The following is a 20882-nucleotide window of genomic DNA, read 5'->3' as shown; positions in this document are numbered from 1 at the left end:
GTTGACAGGATGGTCAAGTCTTTGAGGGAAGAAACTCTCCTTCATCTTTGTTTAGCCCGTTTCCTGTCGTAGCTCCCGACCTACAGTGCATACCCAAAGGATATGCATTAAAATTATTTAAATTATTTTAATGGTTCTGCTTGCTATGAGAATCCTTTGTGTGTGGGAGGTGGAGATAAAGCTTTAGAAAACAGTCGTGTGTATTTTGGAATCTAAACCATAGAAACCTTATTGGTTTCCTTTATTTTTTCTTGGTACTTCATTGTCCCAACCTCTGCAGGTGAACAGAAAATTAATCTACTTCTCTCAGAAAAGTGTCATTTCAGGAGATGAGCATAGATTCTGAAGCCAGACTGTCTGGATTTGAATCCAGCTCTACCAGCTATGAGTCATTTAACCTCCCTATACTTCAGTTTCCTCATCTGTAAAGTGAGGATAATAATGGACTTGTTATTAGGATGAGATGAGTTAAAATATTTAAAGTACTTAGAACAGTGGCTGCACATAGGAAGTCCTCTCTAGGTGTCAGATATGGCCATTTTACCCAAGTGATCCCTGTTGCTGGTGCACTTGGGTCCTTTGATGACCCTGGGGGAGCTCTCGGCGGAATGGTTGTGTCAGCTCCCTGGGGAGAAAGCCCCCCCGCCGTTGTTAAGCATGCGGGAGATGCCCCAACTTCACGGACGTTCAGTACCAAGCCGTGCTGTGCTTTGGTGTCTCGTGTAAGAAAAGCTAAGTGTGTCCTTTGCCTGGGCTTTCCTGGGCTTTAAAATGCAGTGAGAGGGCTTCCCTGGTGGCGCAGTGGTTGAGAGTCCGCCTGCCGATGCAGGGGACACGGGTTCATGCCCCGGTCCAGGAAGATCGCACATGCCGCGGAGCGGCTGGGCCTGTGAGCCATGGCCGCTGAGCCTGCGTGTCCGGAGCCTGTGCTCCACAACAAGAGACGCCACAACAGTGAGAGGCCTGCGTACCGCAAAAAAAAAAAAAAAAAAAAAAAAAAATGCGGTGAGAGATTTGGCATCATTGTTACGTTCTAGGTTAAATCCTTTTAAAGGATTATAAAGAAAATAAACACCTGCATTTTGGTTCATGCCCACATATCCAGAGGCAGCGTGAAACTAGGCTGGGCATTCAGAAAGGCAAGTGAGTGAACGCAAAGAAACGTTAAATACTGTTTCAGCTGTAACTTTCCCTTACATTTGGGCCATGTGTACATCTTAGAACGAATTATCAATGTGTTTGCACAGTCACAGTCATATGTATTTTAGCCAGAAATTCTGGAGGATGTGAGCAGTGGGGAAAATTGTCTGGTTCACTCAAATATGGTACATTTTGCAGGGAGATAAAAATCACTCCAGTCAGGGGGATGGATTGTGGTGATGGGTACACAACTTCATAAATTTATTAAAAATCATTAATTGTGTGCTTAAAATGGGTGAAATTTTTGGGACTTCCCTGGTGGTCCAGTGGTTAAGAATCTGCACTTCCTATGCAGGGGGCATGGGATGGATCTCTGGTTGGGGAACTAAGATCCTGCATAGCCATGCAGCTCGGCAAAAAAAGAAAAAAATCCCTAGCGACCAGAATGCGTGACATTTTTGGTACGTCAATAAGGCCATTAAAAAAAAACCCCAATGGAGTCAGAAAAAGGAAGTATGTATTCACGGCTGCAGTAAGAACTCTCAGTTTTTCTTGGCGATGGTTAGAACAGCAGCAGCAGAGTTGAATGAAGTTCTCAGCTAATCCAGAAACCTCACGTTAGTTGGCAGTTTTGACTTCCACCAGCCATCCGTCTCTCCATCCCCCAAGCAAAATACCTGTCCAGCACCTCCCACAGACACTGTCCCCTGACTTTAATCAGAGCTGCAATGACAAGCGTGTCTGAATTAGAAACGGCAGGGGTAGGAGGTGTAAACTTGAAAGCCTTCGCTTGGTGGGGTCCTAACAAGCAGGGGTGATCCTGAAGGGGCAGGAAGCAGGGAAGATGACAGCAATAAAAAAAAAAAAGTGAGTGCTTTAACCAGCATCCTCCAGCCCCAGGACACAAGTGAGGTCACCGCGATGGTCTCCGCATCGCCACCTCCTCGTTCTGTGCCGTTCCCTTCCCTCTGGGACGCTTGCTTTCTCTGAATTCCTGCACCCAGCACCCTCCTTCCCTTTCCATAGTGATTCTCCAAAAAGGAGGTAGAAACCGTTCATCCTAAGGGAGTGGAGATGCCTAAGCTGAGATGCCATCAGACACCTTCAGGACAAGGTTATATAATTCTCTGCTGTTCCTAGTGATTTGCCAAGTTTCTAGCAGTCTTTGTGACATGGAGTCACCCCAGGAATGCAGGTGGCTGCTTTCCCCACGCGTCACTGCTGCAGGTGCCCGTGAGGGGCCTGAGAAGGTGTGTCCAGGTAAAGGAGGTGGCGAGGCTCCTCAGGTGTCCTGTTCTATGTCCTGCAGGCACGGATATTAACGGGGCCCTGCAGAGGGGCATCAGGCTTCTCAACGACTTCGTGGCCCACAACGACATCGAGGACCGCAGCGTGTCCCTGGTCATCTTCCTGACAGACGGGAAGCCCACCGCCGGGGAGACCCACACCCCGAAGATCCTCAACAACACCAGGGAGGCCGCCCGGGGCCGGGTCTGCATCTTCACCGTGGGCATCGGGGCCGACGTGGACTTCAAGCTGCTGGAGATGCTGTCCCTGGAGAACTGTGGGCTCACACGGCACGTCCACGAGGACCACGACGCCCGCGCCCAGCTCATCGGGTCCGTGGGTCTGTCTGTGTCCTCGGGGCGGGGGGGGCAGGCTTAGCGGGAGGCTCGGACGTGAGGACGGACCCTGAGTCTGATCATCACTCCTTTCATGGGAGACATCGCCATGGGTCTTGAAACTGGGTGGATCTGGGTTCACATTCTGGTCCTGCCTTGTGACTTGAGGCTTTAAGACTGTCTGTGCCTTGGCCTCCCCAACTGTGAAGTGAGGATTCTGGTCAGATGATAGAATTTAAGGAGAAAACCTACGTGAAGTATTGGCAGGACGGCTTTCACAGGTTAGGTGTTCTGTTAGCTCTTATGGTTATAACTGTCTTCCTGACACTTCAAAACACTTCCTCATCTCAAGACACACCTCAGAGATACTGCAGGTCAGTTCCAGACCACAGCGATAAAGCAAATATTGCAACAAAGCGAGTCCCACAGGTGGATTGCTTTAACAGTGCACATAAAAGTTATGTTTACATCACACTGTAGTCTATTAAGCATGCAATAGTGTCATGTACATACCTTAATTGAAAAATACTTTATTGCTAAAAAATGCTAACTATCATCTGACAATGCAGGATTGCCACAAACCTTCATTTTGCAAAAAAATGCTAGGTCTTTGAAGTGCAATAAAACAATTTATGCCTGTATTTACTCTAATTCCACCCTGAGAGGGAGCTGGGATAGGTAGCGTCAGCTCCACCTTGCCTGCTAGTTACAATGATCGTGTTTTTATGTTGAAGCCCAATGGCCAGTTGAAAGTGGTTGCTGACTGTGCTATGTTCTGGGGTGACGAGGAAACCAGAATTTAAGTCTGGCAAACGGCGAGGGAGCTTGTGAGATAGTGAGTTCTCCGTCACCAGTGGTGTTCGAGCTACAGCCGCACGGCCTCCTGTCTGAGATGTTCTGCTGGGTGGAATGTTGGACTTGGTTGCTTCTAAGATCAGATCCGCCCCCCCAAGACAGCCTGTGATTTCCTCTGGGATGTGACCTGCCTGCAGCTAGTGCAGGCCCCGATCCTCCCTCTCTGTTCCTCCTCTCCAGGTTCTACGATGAAATCAGGACCCCGCTCCTCTCGGACATCCGCGTGGATTATCCAGCCGGCCTGGTAGAGCACGCCACCAGGACCCTGTTCCCCAACTACTTCAACGGCTCCGAGATCATCATCGCGGGGAAGCTGGTGGACAAGGAGATGGACCGCTTGCACGTGGAGGTCACGGCCAGCAACAGTAAGAAGTTTGTCGTACTCAAGAAGGACGTGCCTGTGGAACCCCGGAGGATGGGGAACGACGTCCCGGGGAGCCCCAGGCCCAAGGGGGGTGGCCAGGAGGACCCGAACCACCTGGAGCGTCTCTGGAGCTACCTGACCCTGAAGGAGCTGCTGAGTTCCTGGCTGCAGAGTGATGAGCAGCCCGAGAGGGAGCGGCTGAGGCAGGAGGTACAGGCTCTGGCCGTGAACCATCGCTTCCTCGCTCCGTTCACCTCCATGACGCTCAAGTCAGCACCGCGGACAGAGACCCCGGAGGACACCTACGGCACGTTGGCGGCCACAGGACCCGAAACGGTGATGCAGAGCCTGAGGGGCGCCCACCTGCAGCCAGGTAAGGGCACTCTCGGGATGGCCCTTCTGTCTCCTTTTCAGGCCAAGGTCGTCTGTTTTACTTTCTCGTATTATAAATCTTATAAACAATGTTCTCTACCTGCAGCTCCTAGCCTTCAGAGAGTGGCTTAGCTTATGTTTGTGTTGTTATAAACCATGGATCTCTATAGAGAAATTCGAGAAAGTCAAGCCAGTCTATCGATAAATCATCAATATTGAGTGCCTCCCGTGAACCAGGCATTATTGGAGGCACAGGGATGAACAGACAAGTAAACACTCATTTTTAAATGCCTTTCTATATTTTAAGTACTTCAATTATGTCATACGCTTGATATTATTTTCTTGAGAAAACAAAATATTTTATTTTATAGATAAAATGAAATTTTATTATATATTTTATTTACTCATAGTTTATTTTTACTTATAATTTTCTAAATTAAAGTTTTATTTTTTAAATTTTAATGATTTTGTTTAGAATTAAATAAAATTAATAAAATTTTATTTTATTATAGATATTATTATATAGGAGGATCTAAATTCTGGATTCTCAGGAGAATCCAGAGTTTAAACAGAAATTCTTATTATCTGTCTCAGTGCCATTTGTCAGGGGGAAATTAGTAGCACCAGGAATGGGAAAAGGACAGGAAAAGTAATCCAACCAAAGCAGAGGGTTATATTCTCAGTAAAATCTGTTTATGGAAAACAGCACTTTTTTATGTGTGACATTTTTCTTAACTTCCTGTCAGGTGCCCACGCCCTAAGGTGAGGGAACTGACATTAACCCTGGGCCTCATTTGATCCTCATATCCTCAACTCTGAGAATCACCTGGGCATGGTAGGGAGAGCACACGGTTAGGATCCAGACAGAGTTTCAGCTCACGGCTCCTCCTAGCCAGCTGTGTGGCTTGGGGCAGGTTTCTGAACGTCTCTGAGCTTCCATTCCCTCACCTGTGAAATGTAGATAGTAATCTCTTCCCTGAAAGGTTGTTGCAAGGATTAAAGGTGTAGAGGCCTTGGTGTATAATAAGTGTTCTACACATATGAGATACCCATTCCCATGAGGAGTGTAGAACTAGAAATTTATTGAAAAGTTCAGACCTGATGTAGGGGTGAAAAATGATATATTGCCTTTTTAGAAAGAGTGGAACTTGTCTTGGCAAAACTAGTACAATATTTGTTCTGATGAAAAGGATGAAAAGTAAGTTGCATGATGTTGTTACGTCACGCTACAAGATCCATGCCACATCCAGGGAAGATGGCTTTTTGAGTAACATCTTGATTCAGTGTCAGCAACTCAAATCTCAACAGCTTCAGGAGAGAACAAACTCAAATGACACGAGACGCAGAGGGCCAAGAACACAGATGAGGGAATAACTGACTGATCGCTCAGAAGGCTTGTTAGACATAGGATTTCTCTGAAGATGATTTTTTAGTTTTAATTTTATGATTTTTTTGAGTGTCTGTGACAATTTAAGCCACCTCAAAGCAGCCGTTCAGACTGAGATGTCGTTCCGCCTTCGTGGTCAGCCTGATTCTGTCTGTGTCTGGCTGACCAGGGACCAGTTGGAGAAGGGGGTGCTTAAAAAACATTGAGGGCTTCCCTGGTGGCGCAGTGGTTGGGAGTCCGCCTGCCGATGCAGGGGATGCGGGTTCGTGCCCCGGTCCGGGAAGATCCCACATGCCACAGAGCGGCTGGGCCCGTGAGCCATGGCTGCTGAGCCTGCGCGTCCGGAGCCTGTGCTCCGCAACAGGAGAGGCCACAACAGTGAGAGGCCCGCGTACCGCAAAAAAACAAAACAAAACAAAACAAAAAACATTGAGATACTGTGATCTTCATTTTCTGGGGGGGGCAAAAATCAGTTAAGAGGAGCATAATCTTAATACAGACAATTTGAAATAAGATATTAATTTTATTTTATTGACAGAAAGTAATTTACTTTTAGGTTATTCTTTAATTGAGTGTTTATTTTTGCCTGCTGCTTTGTGAATTGTACTTACACACATGGCTATAGACCTGGATTATCACGTTATCTTTTTCTTTTACATTCTTGTATATTTTTGGTTGTTTTAAATTGCTATTTTGCAAAAAACACATAACGTAACATTTCCCATCATAACCATTTTTTCCATTCTTTCTTTTTAACTGAAGTATACTTGCTTTACAGTGTTGCATTAATTTTTGCTGTACAGAAAGTAATTCAGTTATATTCTTTTTTTGTAATATTCTTTCCCATTATGGTTTATCAGAGAATACTGAATATAGTTCTCTGTGCTATACAGTAGGGCTTTGTTGTTTATCCGTTTTCTATATACAAGCTTACATCTGCTAACCTCAACCCCCCACTCCATCCCTCCCCCAACCCCCTCCCCCCTGGCAACCACCAGTCAGTTCTCTATATCGTAACCATTTTTAAGTGTGTAGTTCAGTAGTGTCAAGTATATTCCCATCGTAACCATTTTTACGTGTACAGTTCAGTAGTGTCAAGTATATTCCCATCGTTATGAAACAGATCTCCAGAACTTTTTCATCTTGCAAACCTGAAACTCTGTCCCCATTAGACAACTTTGCTTTCCCCCCTCCCCCCATAACTATACCTTAAGAATGATAGAATATTTTCTCCTATTATATACACAGAAATCACAGACAAGAAGAATATTATCTAATTTATAGAGGAATAAAATAGTTACGCCTCGTCGTTTATACCTTCACTTTGTGTTGCGAGCCCAAGAGCTTCCTTTAAAAGAGATGTGTTTAAATTCTCACAAACGTATCTGAGAGCTGTACTTGACTCCTCTCAGCCCTCTGTACCTCTCACTTCCTCCTCTTTAATGAATAACGGTGGTGGATCTCTTCCTTCTCCTCTCCAGGACCTGCTCTCAAGAAACCATACAACCCAAGGATTAAAGTCTCCAAAACCTCAGGTAAAGGAAAGAATGTGCTGGTGTCTGATTCGAGAGTTGAAATGTTTAGGAAGCGGATGACCAGGAATTTCCCGAAGCCAGTTAGAACATCAGCTCATAGGACGAGATGTGAGCACCCATATTTATTTAGTGCAAACCGGCAGCATGGGGCAGTTCTCAAAACCAGGATCGTCATTAAACCATCACATAAACCCCATGGGTAACACAGTCCTCAGGAGCCTGGCAGGAGCCCTGATAGAAGGGTGGGTGGACAGAGCTACACATGCGTCACGATTGAGCTGGAAAGACGTTTGTTTTTAGAGATCTGAAGTATGCTTGCTTGCTTCTAACTTCTGGTGTTACAAATATCTGTGACGATGCAAGGTTTTTAAACATTATTATTTTATTATTTTCATGATCCTTGGCTTTAGAAGGGAAGACCAGATTACAATACCCTAAAATTTCCCTTGGCCATATTCCTGGGATTATAATAAAAATCTGGATGGAATAAGGACACAAGGGCTGGGTTTTATTCTTCAAATGTACACATCTGCCTTTGTAAGTCTTTCTCATTGCCTTGCTGCCGACGTGCTGGGCGTCCAGGTTCACGTAGCCCAGGACAACCTGGAGATTAGCTCTGGGGAGAGGAAACACATGGTCTCCAGTGGGTAGCGTGTTGTTCCTTTGAACACACATGCTTTATGGAATGCAGGAAAACTTTGCTGTTGGATGCAGCACGGAGTAATGACTTCCAGACCTCTCCTCTCTTTTTCGGAGCAGGCAGCATCTTTCCTTATAAAGGGATTTGGAAGATTTGAGTAGAAATAATATGGCATGAGCACAAGGAACTCTCAGAGAACTGTCACGTAGTTATATTTGTACCCACAGAGTGCCAAAAATATGGACTTTTATCTTTAACGGGTGTTATCTTTTTTCATCTACAGAAGACCCGTACCTTGTATTTCTTTATGAAGTTGCCATTCACTGGGTGCTTGAGGCACTTTACAGTGAGTTGAACCAGATTCTTCCAAAGGCCCTTCTGAGTCACGCTGGGGCCAGAGAGGGTGTTTCAGCAGTTCCACCAAGAACATTAATTGGCTTGTAGCTTGAAAACACGTGAACTCCTGGCGCATACCTCCCACCATATACAGATGCGTATACATACATGTACACGTAAAGTAGAGAGGAATTCGGGAACACATTGTGTTTGGTGTACAAATTAGAGAGAAACTAATGCTCCAATCTCGCGAGAAAAGAGAACTGACGTAGACTCTGGGGAAATATTTTGTCTGTACAGTAAGAGGCAAGACTGTTCATCTTTAGCAGAGGCAAAAATGAGGAGAATGGGTAAGGAACAGGGGCCAGCTAAACTCTGTGGTCTTATCCGCAGACACAAATTTGAGAGCAGTAAAGGCAGTAGGACCCAGAGGAGGGATTGCCACTGTCATTGCTGGCTGCACCACCTGACCTCCCGTTGACTCTGTGTCCTTTACTTCTCACCAGCCCTAAACGGGGCTTGGTCATTACTGCTCATGCAAGGGCCGTGTCCATCTGGTGCTGTGAATGACTCAAGGGCCAAGGCACTCTGGTTACAGGACAGGAAGTTCTCATCCCCATCTCTTCACTGGGGAGGGCAAAGGGGGAAGAAAGTGATTAGCGGAAGCCGCACAGGGAATTGAAGAATGTGAGCTCAGCAGTCATGGGGAGTGTAGGGTGATGCCCCGCTTGCCTCTGAAGTTCAGTTGTCTATGGTTGACTGCAGTGTGGTGACAGGAGCATCATATTTGAATTTAGGGGACCTGCATTCAAATATTTACTTTCCACGAACTGACTGCGTAACTGGCGCATCCCTTCACCTCCCAGCCACCTTCCTCGCGTAGACACGGAGGATCCGTTGTTGACAGGGTTAAGTCAGTAACTCATGAGAAAATAGAAGAGTGCTTACACAGAGAAGGTGCCCAATAAATGTCTTTTCTTTCTTTTTCTCTTCCGTCCTCATCCTGTTCTGGCAGCGGATGGAGACCCCCATTTTGTTGTGGATTTCCCCTTGAGCAACCTCACGGTCTGTTTCAACATCGATGGACAGCCCGGGCACATCCTGAGGCTGGTCTCTGATCATGCGGACTCTGGTGAGTTCTGCCTAGAAAGTGAAAGAACTTGAGTTTTGGGAGTGAAAAAAAAAAACACCCTAATCTTCGCGTTCTACCCCCCTGCTCAGTGGTGTCCCAGGGTCTCCAAATCAGGAGCAGTGGAAACTGATGGGTAAGAAATACCGTGTCAGGGCCACACAAGAGTTTGGGGAACTATAACCAGACACTGGAATGAAAGGAGACAAACATGTCAACCCCCTTTTTTAGAATTTTTATTTATTTACTTATTTTTTTTCACTTTAAAATTTTTATTGGCATATAGTTGATTTACGATGTGTTGGTTTCAGATGTACAGCAAAGTGAATCAGTTATGCATATACATCTATCCACTCTTTATTTAGACTCTTCCCATATAGGTCATTACAGAGTATTGAGTAGAATTCCCTGTGCTGTACAGCAGGTTCTTATTAGTTATCTATTTTATATATAGTAGTGTGTATATGTCAACCCCCTTTTTAGGATATTTTCACCCAAACCTACATCAGCTTCTCCTACCCAGGACGTTGGTCAAAAATCACTCATACCTTCATGCATTCGTTCCTTCCTTCCTTCATTCAGTGGGCACTGAGTGGTCCCTACGTGTGAGCAAAAGTTCTTGGTTCTAGAGGTACAAGAGAGGAAGGAAATTCGGATGAGAAGCCCTCTTGTGAAAACGGGGGTAGTTTTTCTAACCACTGCTCTCTTCCCCCCCGCCTTCAAGGCGTGACGGTGAACGGAGAGTTGATCGGGGCCCCCGCTCCCCCAAACGGCCACAAGAAACAGCGCACTTACTTCCGCACCATCACCATCCTCGTCAACAAGCCCGAGAGGTCCTACCTGGAGATCACGCCCACCAGAGTCATCGTGGATGGTGGGGACAGGCTGGTCCTCCCCTGCAACCAGAGCGCGGCCGTGGGGAGCCAGGGGCTGGAGGTGTCGGTGTCCGCCAATGCCAAGGTCACCATCGCCATCCAGGGCAACGTGGCCTTCGTCATCCTCCTCCACCTCTACAAAAAGCCAGCCCCCTACCAGCGAAACCACCTGGGCTTCTACGTCGCCAACGGCCAAGGCCTTTCTGGCAACTGCCATGGCCTGTTAGGTAGGTGGCTGCTCTCCACGCTGACTCACGGCACAGAATTCAGTTTCCCAAAACGAAGCTGATGCTGCCCGTGTCTTTACTTGGTTGAGAGTTTCCACAGGAATGTGGTCTTTATGCAGCTCATGAAAAGTCTATTTCTTTTTCTTTTTTCTTTTTTTTTTTGGGCACATGGCCAATTTTTCTTTTTGCTTTTTTTAAATACAATTTTTAAAGGTTACACTCCATATACGGTTACTACAAAATACTGGCCATATTCCCCGTGTTGTACAGCACATCGTTGAACCAGTCTTACACCAATAGTTTGTGCCTCCCACTCCCTCACCCCTCTCTTGCCCCTTCCCCCTCCCCCCTGGCAACCACTAGTTTGTTCTCTATGTCTGTGACTCTGCTTTTTTTTTGTTGTTATATTCACTAGTTTGTTGTATTTTTTAGATCCCACATATATAAGTGATATCATACGGTATTTGTCTTTCTCTGGACGTATTTCACTTAGCATAATGCCCTCCAAGTCCATCCGTGTTGCTGCAAATGGCAAAATTTCATTCTTTTTCATGGCTGAGTAATATTCCACTGTGTACCACATCTTCTTTATCCACTCGTCCGTTGATGGACACTTAGGTTGCTTCTGTATCTTGGCAACGGTAAACAATGCTGCTGTGAACGTTGGGGTGCACATATCCTTTCGAATTAGTGTGAAAAGTATACTTCTTGCTTCCTGACACTTTTCTAGAATAGGAATGGGCTTATAAACTAATTCGCACAGGCCTTTGGGGAAGGGGAGCAAAGAAATGAGGAGCCCTTCTCTCCAGGTCTGGTTCTTTACTCTCAGGGAGAGGATGCAGACACATCCCATGGCCCAGCACCAAGTGGGAGATGCACGGCCCCTCCCGGGCGGCACCCCCATGGCTGGGAGCCTCGGGCAGCCCACTCTGCCTGGCTTCCCTCCACGTGCAATTTCATGTGGGCGCTTTTCCCACAAGTAAAGAGGGAGCCACTGCCAGGGCTCGGTTTAGAAAGCAGGATTCCCTGGCACTCGAGAGGGATGCGTCTCTACGCAGCTTGCCTGGGAAGCTCCACTCCCAGACGCAGACTGCTGTCCCTTCGGCCTTGGTAGTGCCCTCACTCGACCTGGAGGATTCTGACCCTGCTTTCCACACCCTCCGCCCAGTGCACACCCGCTAAGTGCACACATGGAAGGGGTCCTCCAGAGGGAGGAGAGCGGGGAAGACCGGACGCTTCTTCCCTTGTTATTTGCCCCCATCTCATCCTCCCATCTCAGTAGGAGACTGGGCATCTCTTTTTGTGGGTTGGGCATCTTGCCCGTGGTAGCTTCCAGAAGTGGAGGCCACTACCAATACACTCAGGTCTCTCCTCCCCACACCCTCCCCGGACACTGGAAAAGGTGGAGCAGCTCTGGGAGACTCCAGCCGAGGACCACAGTCACTGCTCTGATGTTATGCATCCCCTTCCTCTGGGTCACACCCGTGCATTTGCTGGCCATCGGTGCCCGAACTGAAGTTAGATTTTGTTCAATCACGTTGCTCGCACTTGACCTAGACCTGATGTCTCTTTTGTCCTCTCAGGTCAGTTCCTGAACCAGGAGGCCAGACTCACCGGGCTCGGCAAGAGCCTTGCCCATCCTTCCGTCCCTGAGACAGGTGAGAGGTCTGAGGCCGTCCTCGAGGTAAAAGGACACCAGGTCCCAGTGGTGTGGAAGCAGAGGAAAATCTACAACGGGGAAGAGCAGGTGGACTGCTGGTTTGCCCGGAACAACGCCGCCAACCTGATTGACGGGGAGTATAAAGACTACCTGGCGGCCCATCCTTTTGACTCCGAGACCACCTTTGGCCCAGGCACATCCCGGGGACTCTGACGCCAGCAGCCGTAAGGCAAGAGCGTGTGACAGGGAAACGTCTTCGGGGACCCCGTGGTGTGGTTCTTGTCGCTTGGCAGGTAGCCGCCGCCCAGGACTCCCCCCTGGTGGCGGGGAGGTCTAACCTCTGCTTGAGCAAAGGGTGGGGTCAGGACGTTGAAGCAAGAATGGGATTTCCTGCTCTTCCCCTCCCCCTCCCCCATCTCCAGTAGAGAACAGTGGTGGCACCAAAGGGACCAGTCACAGCTAAAAGCAAGTCTCTATCTTATACCCGCTGGCTTGTCCATCTCACTGCCTACCACAAGGTGACTCTGATGAAGGAAGGTGGCCATCAGGTCTGTTTTCTCTGTGGAAGTGGCCAGGCTTGGGCACTCTGCTTTTTGCCTTATACTAATGCATAGGCATCTCTCCTCCTAGCCCGCTGCGTTCTCCGGATGTGCGGCCAACCTCTGCCTCAGGGGAACCTCTCCTTGGGCCCAGGCCACGAGTCATGAAATAGCATGTAGATTTGATCACTGTAAACCATTCGGTCTTTTCTTAGGAGAGGATTTTCTTCTACTGTGATGTCTTGCCCTTGAAAATTTGTTTTTGTTTTTTAAAAATTGACTCAAAATAGAGACTCTGCATCCCAGATACCGGTATTTTCCTAACGGGCTTTGTAAATCACTTAACTTTGCTGTTGGAGATTCTCCTATTTATTCCAGAACGCTGAGCGCTTCTAATAAACAGGGCAGCCCACATGGGTGTATTTCACTGGCCTGTCTCAGTGCTGGAGCGTCGGCCAGCAGCGTGATGAATCTTTCACTCGGCTCTTCAGCCTTGGTCCTGATTCCGACCTGATTTGCTCTCGGTCCCCCAGGAGGTGATAAATTAGGCTCTTGCAGAACTGGGATGGGGAGGTATTGGCAGCACAGAGCCGACCTACAGGAACCAAACTGCATGTTCCCAGCAGGAAGTGCGGACATGCTCACAGATCTAAGGAGCCCTCCCACATCCCAGACATGCGAGGCCAGGAAGTCAGCGTGAGCAAGAGGCTTTGGACAAATCTGATTCCATCAGGGAGGGGTTAAAATCAGGGGTCAGGGTGGTGTCAAGAGTCAATGACTGTCACTCCTCATGGTGGAACCTGTGAAGCCCGTCACATTATCAAGGGGAAGGGAGGTTGATGGTGGTCTTGAGACCTCCTCTCTCCCCCTCCTTCCCGGCTTTTTGCTGGACCACGGAGGTTCAGTAAGCCTGACCCTCACTGCGGTCAGGACGCAGATGGACATGGGGGGCACTGGAGCCGAACAGCAGGGAAAGGAAGGTTTGGGTCAGAGACATGGAATATTTTGACGTGAGACCGAATGAAATAAAAGCTTTTGTGCCGGCTTCATGGAACGTTTCTTCCAGTAGGGAGTGACTCTAGAACTTTCATGCCATGTAGAAGCAGACAGCACTAGGAGAGAAATCAGAACTAAGAAAATTGTTTACCACCTTTGCCCTTGCCTTCCCGTTTTCCAATGGGAAACATTTGAGCAGCAAAATGACATCCACATGTTTTTGTGGACCAAGTGGCTGCAGGAGTTCAAGTTAGTGCCTGGGCCGTCGGGGGTGGGGGTAGGGGGGCGGGACCGGTTGTGTCTCAGAGTCTCCGTCTCTCTCCACCTTGGGAACCCACCAGACCAGGGCCGGCAGCTGTGTTATTTTTGACTCAACTCAGCTGCCTGTTTTCATGCCAGCACTGTGAATGCACAGGCCCAGGCTGCTGACAGCTGCTTCCATATTTCAGAGGGAAAGGAGGAGCCGGAGCTGGGCTGGCCAGGACCTGGGCAGGCTCTGCGGGGACTTTCCTGTTACATAGACCTCGGGCCCAACTGGGCAGAGATCCCTGCAGCCACGATGCCAGCCCATTGTGTTAGCGCCTGGAGCCGGGATCTGTGTTCCAGGTGTGGCCTCAAAGCTGCAGACAGGGCTTCCCTGGTGGCGCAGTGGTTGAGAGTCCGCCTGCCGATTCAGGGGACACGGGTTCGTGCCCCGGTCCGGGAAGATCCCACATGCCGCGGAGCGGCTGGGCCCGTGAGCCATGGCCGCTGAGCCTGTGCGTCCGGAGCCTGTGCTCCGTGGCGGGAGAGGCCACAACAGTGAGAAGCCTGCGTACCGCAAAAAAAAAAAAAAAGAAAAAGCTGCAGACAGGAGGCTGTTACTACAGGACCAGATATTCCAACGGGGTGACCGTCCCTTACTCTCCTATTCAGAAAAAAAAAAAAAATGCACATTTTTAAAAGTATTAGGGATGAGCTTTTATTTTAGTGTTTTTACTTTAGACTCATCCCACTTTTCTTTCTCCTCCTTTTCAATTGTACATCTTTTTTTTTTTTTTTTTTCGCAAAAGGTATGTATCAGGGCATTTTCTGTTTTAGCCAGAGACTGTGAGATCTGTGGGCTCCAAACTCCACCCCAAGGTCATACTTCAGGGTTTTTTTTAAGTTGACTGAAAAATGTCATGTTTTCGATTGGCCACGCGTGTTGTGAATAGCAAGGTCTTTTTACGTAAATGCAGCGGCAAGGAGGGATTCTCTTCTCAGGTGGGAAAACGGAGTCAGAGTGCAGTTGGGTGACTTCCCCCACATCATATAAAAGACTTAGAGCAGGGCCAGACTGAGCCTCCAGAGCTCACTGGTTCGCTTTGACACGATGTCACCGTATGGACAGTTGTTTATCTTCCTTGAGCATTTATAAATAAGGTGGGGTCGGGGTTACGAAATGAGCACTCGAATGAGGTTGAGAAGTACATTGCAATTAGAGGGGATAAACCTCAGGTTACATCATCACTAATGTTAATGGGTCCTAACAAGTTGACTGGCTGGGCTCTTCAGCAAGTCTCCACCCCTGGGACCCTAATCCACTCCCTCATCCGAAAAAGAGAGGCATCTCAAAGGGTCGTCTTCAGGGGTCTCCTAATGTAAAGTTTCACATTCCCCAAATAAAATGGGCTGAACGTTCTGTACCCACTCATGCTAGGCGCTTTATCTTCTTCCGTTTGCCTTTTCAGTGGTTTATTAGTTCAGGATGGAGGGAGCGGGTGTTGAGAGAATAACCCATCCTGACCCTCCCTCACAGCTGGGCAGTGTGATGCAGGGCTCTGGGAATGGGAGAGAGCACCTCTGTTTCTGTGTGACATAACATTAGGTCTTTAATTGAATCATGTGTCCTCACGGGTGAATTAGGGACAGGATTCCTTTCTTTAAATGTATGTGTTGGCTGAGCTGAATGCTATGGACAGAATGTTTGTGTCCCCCTGAATTCATATGCTGAAAACCCAAATTAAACTCCCAAGGTGATGGCATTAGGAGGTGGGACCTTTGGGAGGTAATTCGGTCATGAGGGTGGAGTCCTTGTGATGGGATTAGTGCCCTTATAAGAGACCTGAGAGAGATGGTTTTTCTGTTCTCCACCCTGTGAACATGAGAAGAATGCCTTCTAAAATCAGGAAGTGAACTTTCATTAGACACCAAGTCATCTGGCACCTTGATCTTGAATTTACCAGCCTCCAGAACTGTGAGAAATCAATGTTTGTTGTGTAAGCCACACAGTCTGTGGTATTCTTGATATAGTAGCCTGAGTTGACTAAGACGCTGAATCATTCAAGATACGAATTTGTTTTCTTTTCTTCAAGCTACCCAGAATGTATACAAACAATGTTGTTATTTAATCTGGACTCTTGGAACCATTCACACATGTTCCAACTAAAATAAACAGCAAATAAAAGAACACAGCTAAGCAAATACTTAGAACTGTGACTTTAAATATTTATCTTAGTCAGTTTAAAATAATAAGTAGGGCACAAGATAGTTCACCTTCAACAGACATTTTCCTTCAACAAAAATTTGTAAGAGAATGACATCTAAAAACAAACAATACACTGGTATATTTGTTTTGAGGGAAAACGGCTAGAGAGAATAAAACTTGTTGATTCTGACTGCACTGCTTGTTTGTAGGAATTTCTGAATTCCATAGAAATATATGTAAATGGAGCAAGTGAGTAATATTGAAAGAACCATGTTAAAACAACACATTACTGGGACCCTGCCGTATGGCTCAGGGAACTCTACTCAGTGCTCTGTGGTGACCTAAATGGGAAGGAAATCCAAAAAAAAGAGGGGATATATGTATACGTATAGCTGATTCACTTTGCTGTACGGTAGAAACTAACACATTGTAAAGCACCTATACTTCAATAAAAATTAATTGAAAAAAAAATAAAGTGACAGCCAGCAATAAAGCTAAAAAAAAAAAACCCAACACATTACTGTGTGGAACAGCCAATGTACAGCATCCATTTCTGACCTTTTATAAAACTGTCAAATTTGTAGAGAAGTGTCTTAAACCTCAGTCCCTTATTTTCTGGGGACTCGGGCATCCCAGAGCTTCTCTCACCTTCTTCTTGGGTCACTTGTTTCCCCACACTGACCATCACCTGGCTCGGTTCTTCTTCCGTTGGCACAGGGCATTTCTTTTGATTGTCATTCTGGCTTCTCTCTCTCCAGTTCCTGTGGTCAGGCCAGATCTTGCTTAGATGTTAGATCCTGAATTAGAACCAAAGCAGACCTGGAGCAGGAGTGAGAGAGACATCACTGGGAGGTTGTGTTAAAGAGAAAACTAGCCAAGTCCTCATCTCAAGGGCATGAAGTCCACCTCTTCAGGCTTTGGCTGCTTCGTCTCTAATAAAGGGACTGGACGAGGTCATGTGCTCAGATCCCATGATCTTTATCTTCTGCCTGCACATGAAGATACGTCCTGAACGTCCTAAGTAATAAATGCAAAATGATTCAGTCAGTGACTCCAGTCTATTCTGAGATCCAGTGTTCCAGGCTTGGGGATTCAGAGGAAAACAAAGTTCCTGCCTCCATGGAGCCCACAGTTTAGAGCAGGAGATATGCAAAGATTGGAACAGAGTGTGAGAAATCCTGCAAGAGAACTCTGCAGAGGCCCAGCTGAAGGGAGGAAGGAGGTGGGGAAAACATTCCAAACATGGAGAGTACTGAGCTGCAAGGAAGAAGTGCATATACAGAGGGACCCACGTGAAATATTTCCTCTGTAAGGTTAAGCAGCTGGGAACAGCTTAGGAATTGAAGCCATCGTCTTACTCCATTCAGTTTCAATCAGTTTTGATCTGTGCCCTGTAGATTCGGGGGTTACTGTGAACCCACAGTGGATGACACTCAGTGAGTCTGCAGGTTCCTGGCTCCCTGGACCCTTGCCTGGGTCTGTCTCCAGCCCCGCATCCATCACTCTTGTCCCCAGGTATGGAGAATGCATCGGGGAAGTCAGAGTGCCACAATGGGTCCATTCAACCAGCAGGGCTCCCGCAGGCATTTAGCAAAACTGAAATCTGTTTTCCTTGAAGTGCATTGGCCTCCATGGCTCCCGCCTTCTGCTTCAGCTTTCTAGACCACCTCACTCTGCAGCTTTCCCCAGCAATTCGCCTCCTCTCGTGCTGAGAAAACTGCAGAAGGAGCTCCCTCGCTTACTCTGTCTCATAGCATCTTTGTCCTGCTGCCTTCGGGGTATAACGGTCCACCTTCTTCCAGGCTCTATCCTTCTCACTCCATCTGGGCAGTTGCCTCAATGACTCCTCTTCTTTCTAGAATCTCCAGACTCTTACTCCCCAGAGGTTCTTTCCTCTTGGTTTTGGATACCCTTCCAGACGAGATCGGGCGTGTTCAGGGTGGTTCGTCCGTAGACTCGGACACCCTTCCAGAAGTCTCCTCCAGGCTGAAGCGCTCCTCCCTGGCCAGGCCCCTGGGGCTTCCATCTTCTCTTTCATTTCAGTGTCAGGCTTGTGCTAGTGGTCGGTGTTTGAACCCTCACTTTTTTTACCTCCTAGTCAGTTGCTTAAGTCATCAGATTCATCTTCTGTCTTTACCACGTTCATCAAACTGTGTCTCAGACGTCACATTACCATTTCTGACATCCAGTCCCAGCGATGGGTGTCTCCAGCCCCTACTACATGATACTTTTGGCCTCTTCCTCTTTTTTGAAATGTTGGATCCCTTTGCTTCTCTTACGAGATTAAAATTTTTTTTTCCTAGTCTCCTTTCCTGCATGTCTTTCCTCCTACCAACCTGTGGACATCCCCCAAGGTCATACTGGTCCTTTTTTTAAATTTTTTTTTTTTTTTTGGCCATGCCGTGTGGCTTGCAGGATCTCAGTTCCCCAACCAGGGATAGAACCCATGCCCCCCTGCAGTGGAAGCGCAGACCTAACCACGGGACCGCCAGGGAAGCCCCCATACTGGTCCTTTATACTCTCCACTCCCTCCACCTCGCGGGCTCACCCACTTCACGGTCTCAGCATCTGGCTCTGCGTGGACTTGAGGACACTCCCCTTCCATTATTCTGGCGTCACCTCAAACTCAGGAATAAAAGCAAACTTTCCATCTTCAAAGTCTCTATATTTATATCAGAGGGATTTGGGATCTGGGAGGAAAGGAAGAAGTTCTAGCACCATCTTTTAAAATTTTTATTGTTGCGTATAAGCGTGGAAATGTGTGTGTGTGTGTGTGTTGGGTACATTTCCTAGGCCAACTCAAAATTAATTTTTATTGACACAAGACTTCTTCCTGAAAATTCTCTGTTAATCATATTATTTTCTCAAAACAACAGCTGTGTTTGTGTAAGAGAAGGGCTGATGTCCTGACTGCTCACTGGGAATTTCTGGTTATATAAGAAGAAAATCACAGGTCCTAAGTTTATCGATGTGTCAATTAAATCACTTCATTGTACTACAAGTATGAAATGCATTGTAAATACATTTTAGTGTGCTTTTTTTTTTTTTCAGTACGCGGGTCTCTCACTGTTGTGGCCTCTCCCGTTGCGGAGCACAGGCTCCAGACGCACAGGCTCAGCGGCCATGGCTCACGGGTCCAGCCGCTCCACGGCATGTGGGATCTTCCCGGACCGGGGCACGAACCCGTGTTCCCTGCATCGGCAGGTGGACTCTCAACCACTGCGCCACCAGGGAAGCCCTAGTGTGCTTTTTTGAAATGATTAAATTTTATTTGAAATGTATAGAGGCAATGTAGAAAATACAATACTGCAGATACTTGAGCGTGAATGAATGTCTGTATGGGAGACCTGTACCGTTGTCCCATCTGGGACATTTCCTACTGGAAGTCTGTTCAATCACTAGGCTCTTGCCTCCATGAAAGTAACATAAGCTCTCTAAGTGTTACAGAATGTTACAAAAGAAACAGACCTTTCCTGGGGAATGCAGAAACAGTATGTCTGAAGGCTCAGCTCCAACATAAAGTGTATTTGCTTTTGAAGAAGGCTAGAGTCCAGGAGTATTCTAGAAACTAAAAGTTCTCCTGTCTAACTTGGAGGCAACTACATATCCTTTTGATCTCTTCATCGGCCTGGAAAACTAAATAACACTTTGAGACCTTGTGATGAAAACATAGGATAAAACTTTGTATACGATTGAAGGACAGGAACATTTTGAATTGTTCAGTGCAAATTTCCCAGAAGAGAAAATGCTTCAAAACAAGTACATTCACTTATTCATTCATTCGACTAATAGCGAGTGGGTGCGAACCACCGTGGAGGGGATAGAGGGGCCTCCCTAGCCCATCCTGGAGATACTGTTGTGTGTAATTACTTATAAACAGAGACAGCAGTGTGCCCTTAAAAAGTTCAGGGAAAAAACGTGGGTGGGAAGGGGTTTAAAAAGGAAGAGACTGCTTTCAGCCTGGGTGGAAGAGGTACTGGTATTTGATCTGGGTCCTACAGAACGGGTAAGGATAGGGGGGAAACGTCTAAGAGTATTTTATATAATAACTTATTTATTCGTAATAAAAACACTATAAAGGAAAGGAAAATAAATTGTATAGAAGAACTAAAATTTCAGGGAGATGGAATGACCGGCCCTCATCACAGAGCTGACATCTGGCTTAGCCTGGATGCAGGGACTCTGCTCTTCTCATGACCCTGGCATGCTTTGGACAAAATAGAAACAGCTTCCACAGTGATGGCTGTGATTGCTGGACACCGGATCCAGGATCCCACCTGTGTGTATCAGCTGAGCATCACAGGGCGAAGAAGTAAGGCTGGGGAAGGGGGCTCTCTTGCGTGTCCCTGAATGTTGGACTGCTTTTTTTTTTTTTAACATCTTTATTGGAGTATAACTGCTTTACAATGGTGTGTTAGTTTCTGCTTTATAACAAAGTGAATCAGCTATACATATACACATGTTCCCCTATCTCCTCCCTCTTGCGTCTCCCTCCCACCCTCCCTATCCCACCCCTCTAGGCGGTCACAAAGCACCGAGCTGATCTCCCTGTGCTGTGCGGCTGCTTCCCACTAGCTAGCTATTTTACGTTTGGTAGCGTATCTGTGTGTTGGACTGCTTTTTGCCACTGGTCTGGGCTCGAACTGGGCAGGGAATTCTGTGGGCTGGAGACACAGGACTGCGGCAAGTTCATCTTTCTCTCTCTTCCTTAGAAACGACATCCTAGGAAACATCTCCCAGTCGGTAGCTTCCTGAA

At 47.1% G+C, this 20882-nt stretch overlaps 1 protein-coding gene across 1 annotated transcript in view; it reads left to right on the top strand.

Annotated features, from left to right (window-relative positions):
* ITIH5 (inter-alpha-trypsin inhibitor heavy chain 5) overlaps positions 1-13726 on the top strand; it is a 74427-nt gene extending 60701 nt beyond the window's left edge. Inside the window, exons 9-14 of the mRNA XM_060159939.1 lie at positions 2450-2759; positions 3798-4354; positions 7222-7275; positions 9267-9383; positions 10105-10482; positions 12066-13726. Of these exons, the coding sequence (XP_060015922.1) occupies positions 2450-2759; positions 3798-4354; positions 7222-7275; positions 9267-9383; positions 10105-10482; positions 12066-12355 (1706 nt within the window). The 3' untranslated portion in view covers positions 12356-13726. The remainder of the gene's footprint in view (positions 1-2449; positions 2760-3797; positions 4355-7221; positions 7276-9266; positions 9384-10104; positions 10483-12065) is intronic.
* Positions 13727-20882: the final 7156 nt, after the last annotated feature.

This window comes from Lagenorhynchus albirostris, chromosome 1, assembly GCF_949774975.1.
Source record: "Lagenorhynchus albirostris chromosome 1, mLagAlb1.1, whole genome shotgun sequence".
In the NCBI taxonomy this organism is placed as follows: domain Eukaryota; kingdom Metazoa; phylum Chordata; class Mammalia; order Artiodactyla; family Delphinidae; genus Lagenorhynchus; species Lagenorhynchus albirostris.
The sequence above is the reverse complement of the archived record's forward strand: the minus strand, read 5'-3'. Positions and strand labels throughout refer to the sequence as shown.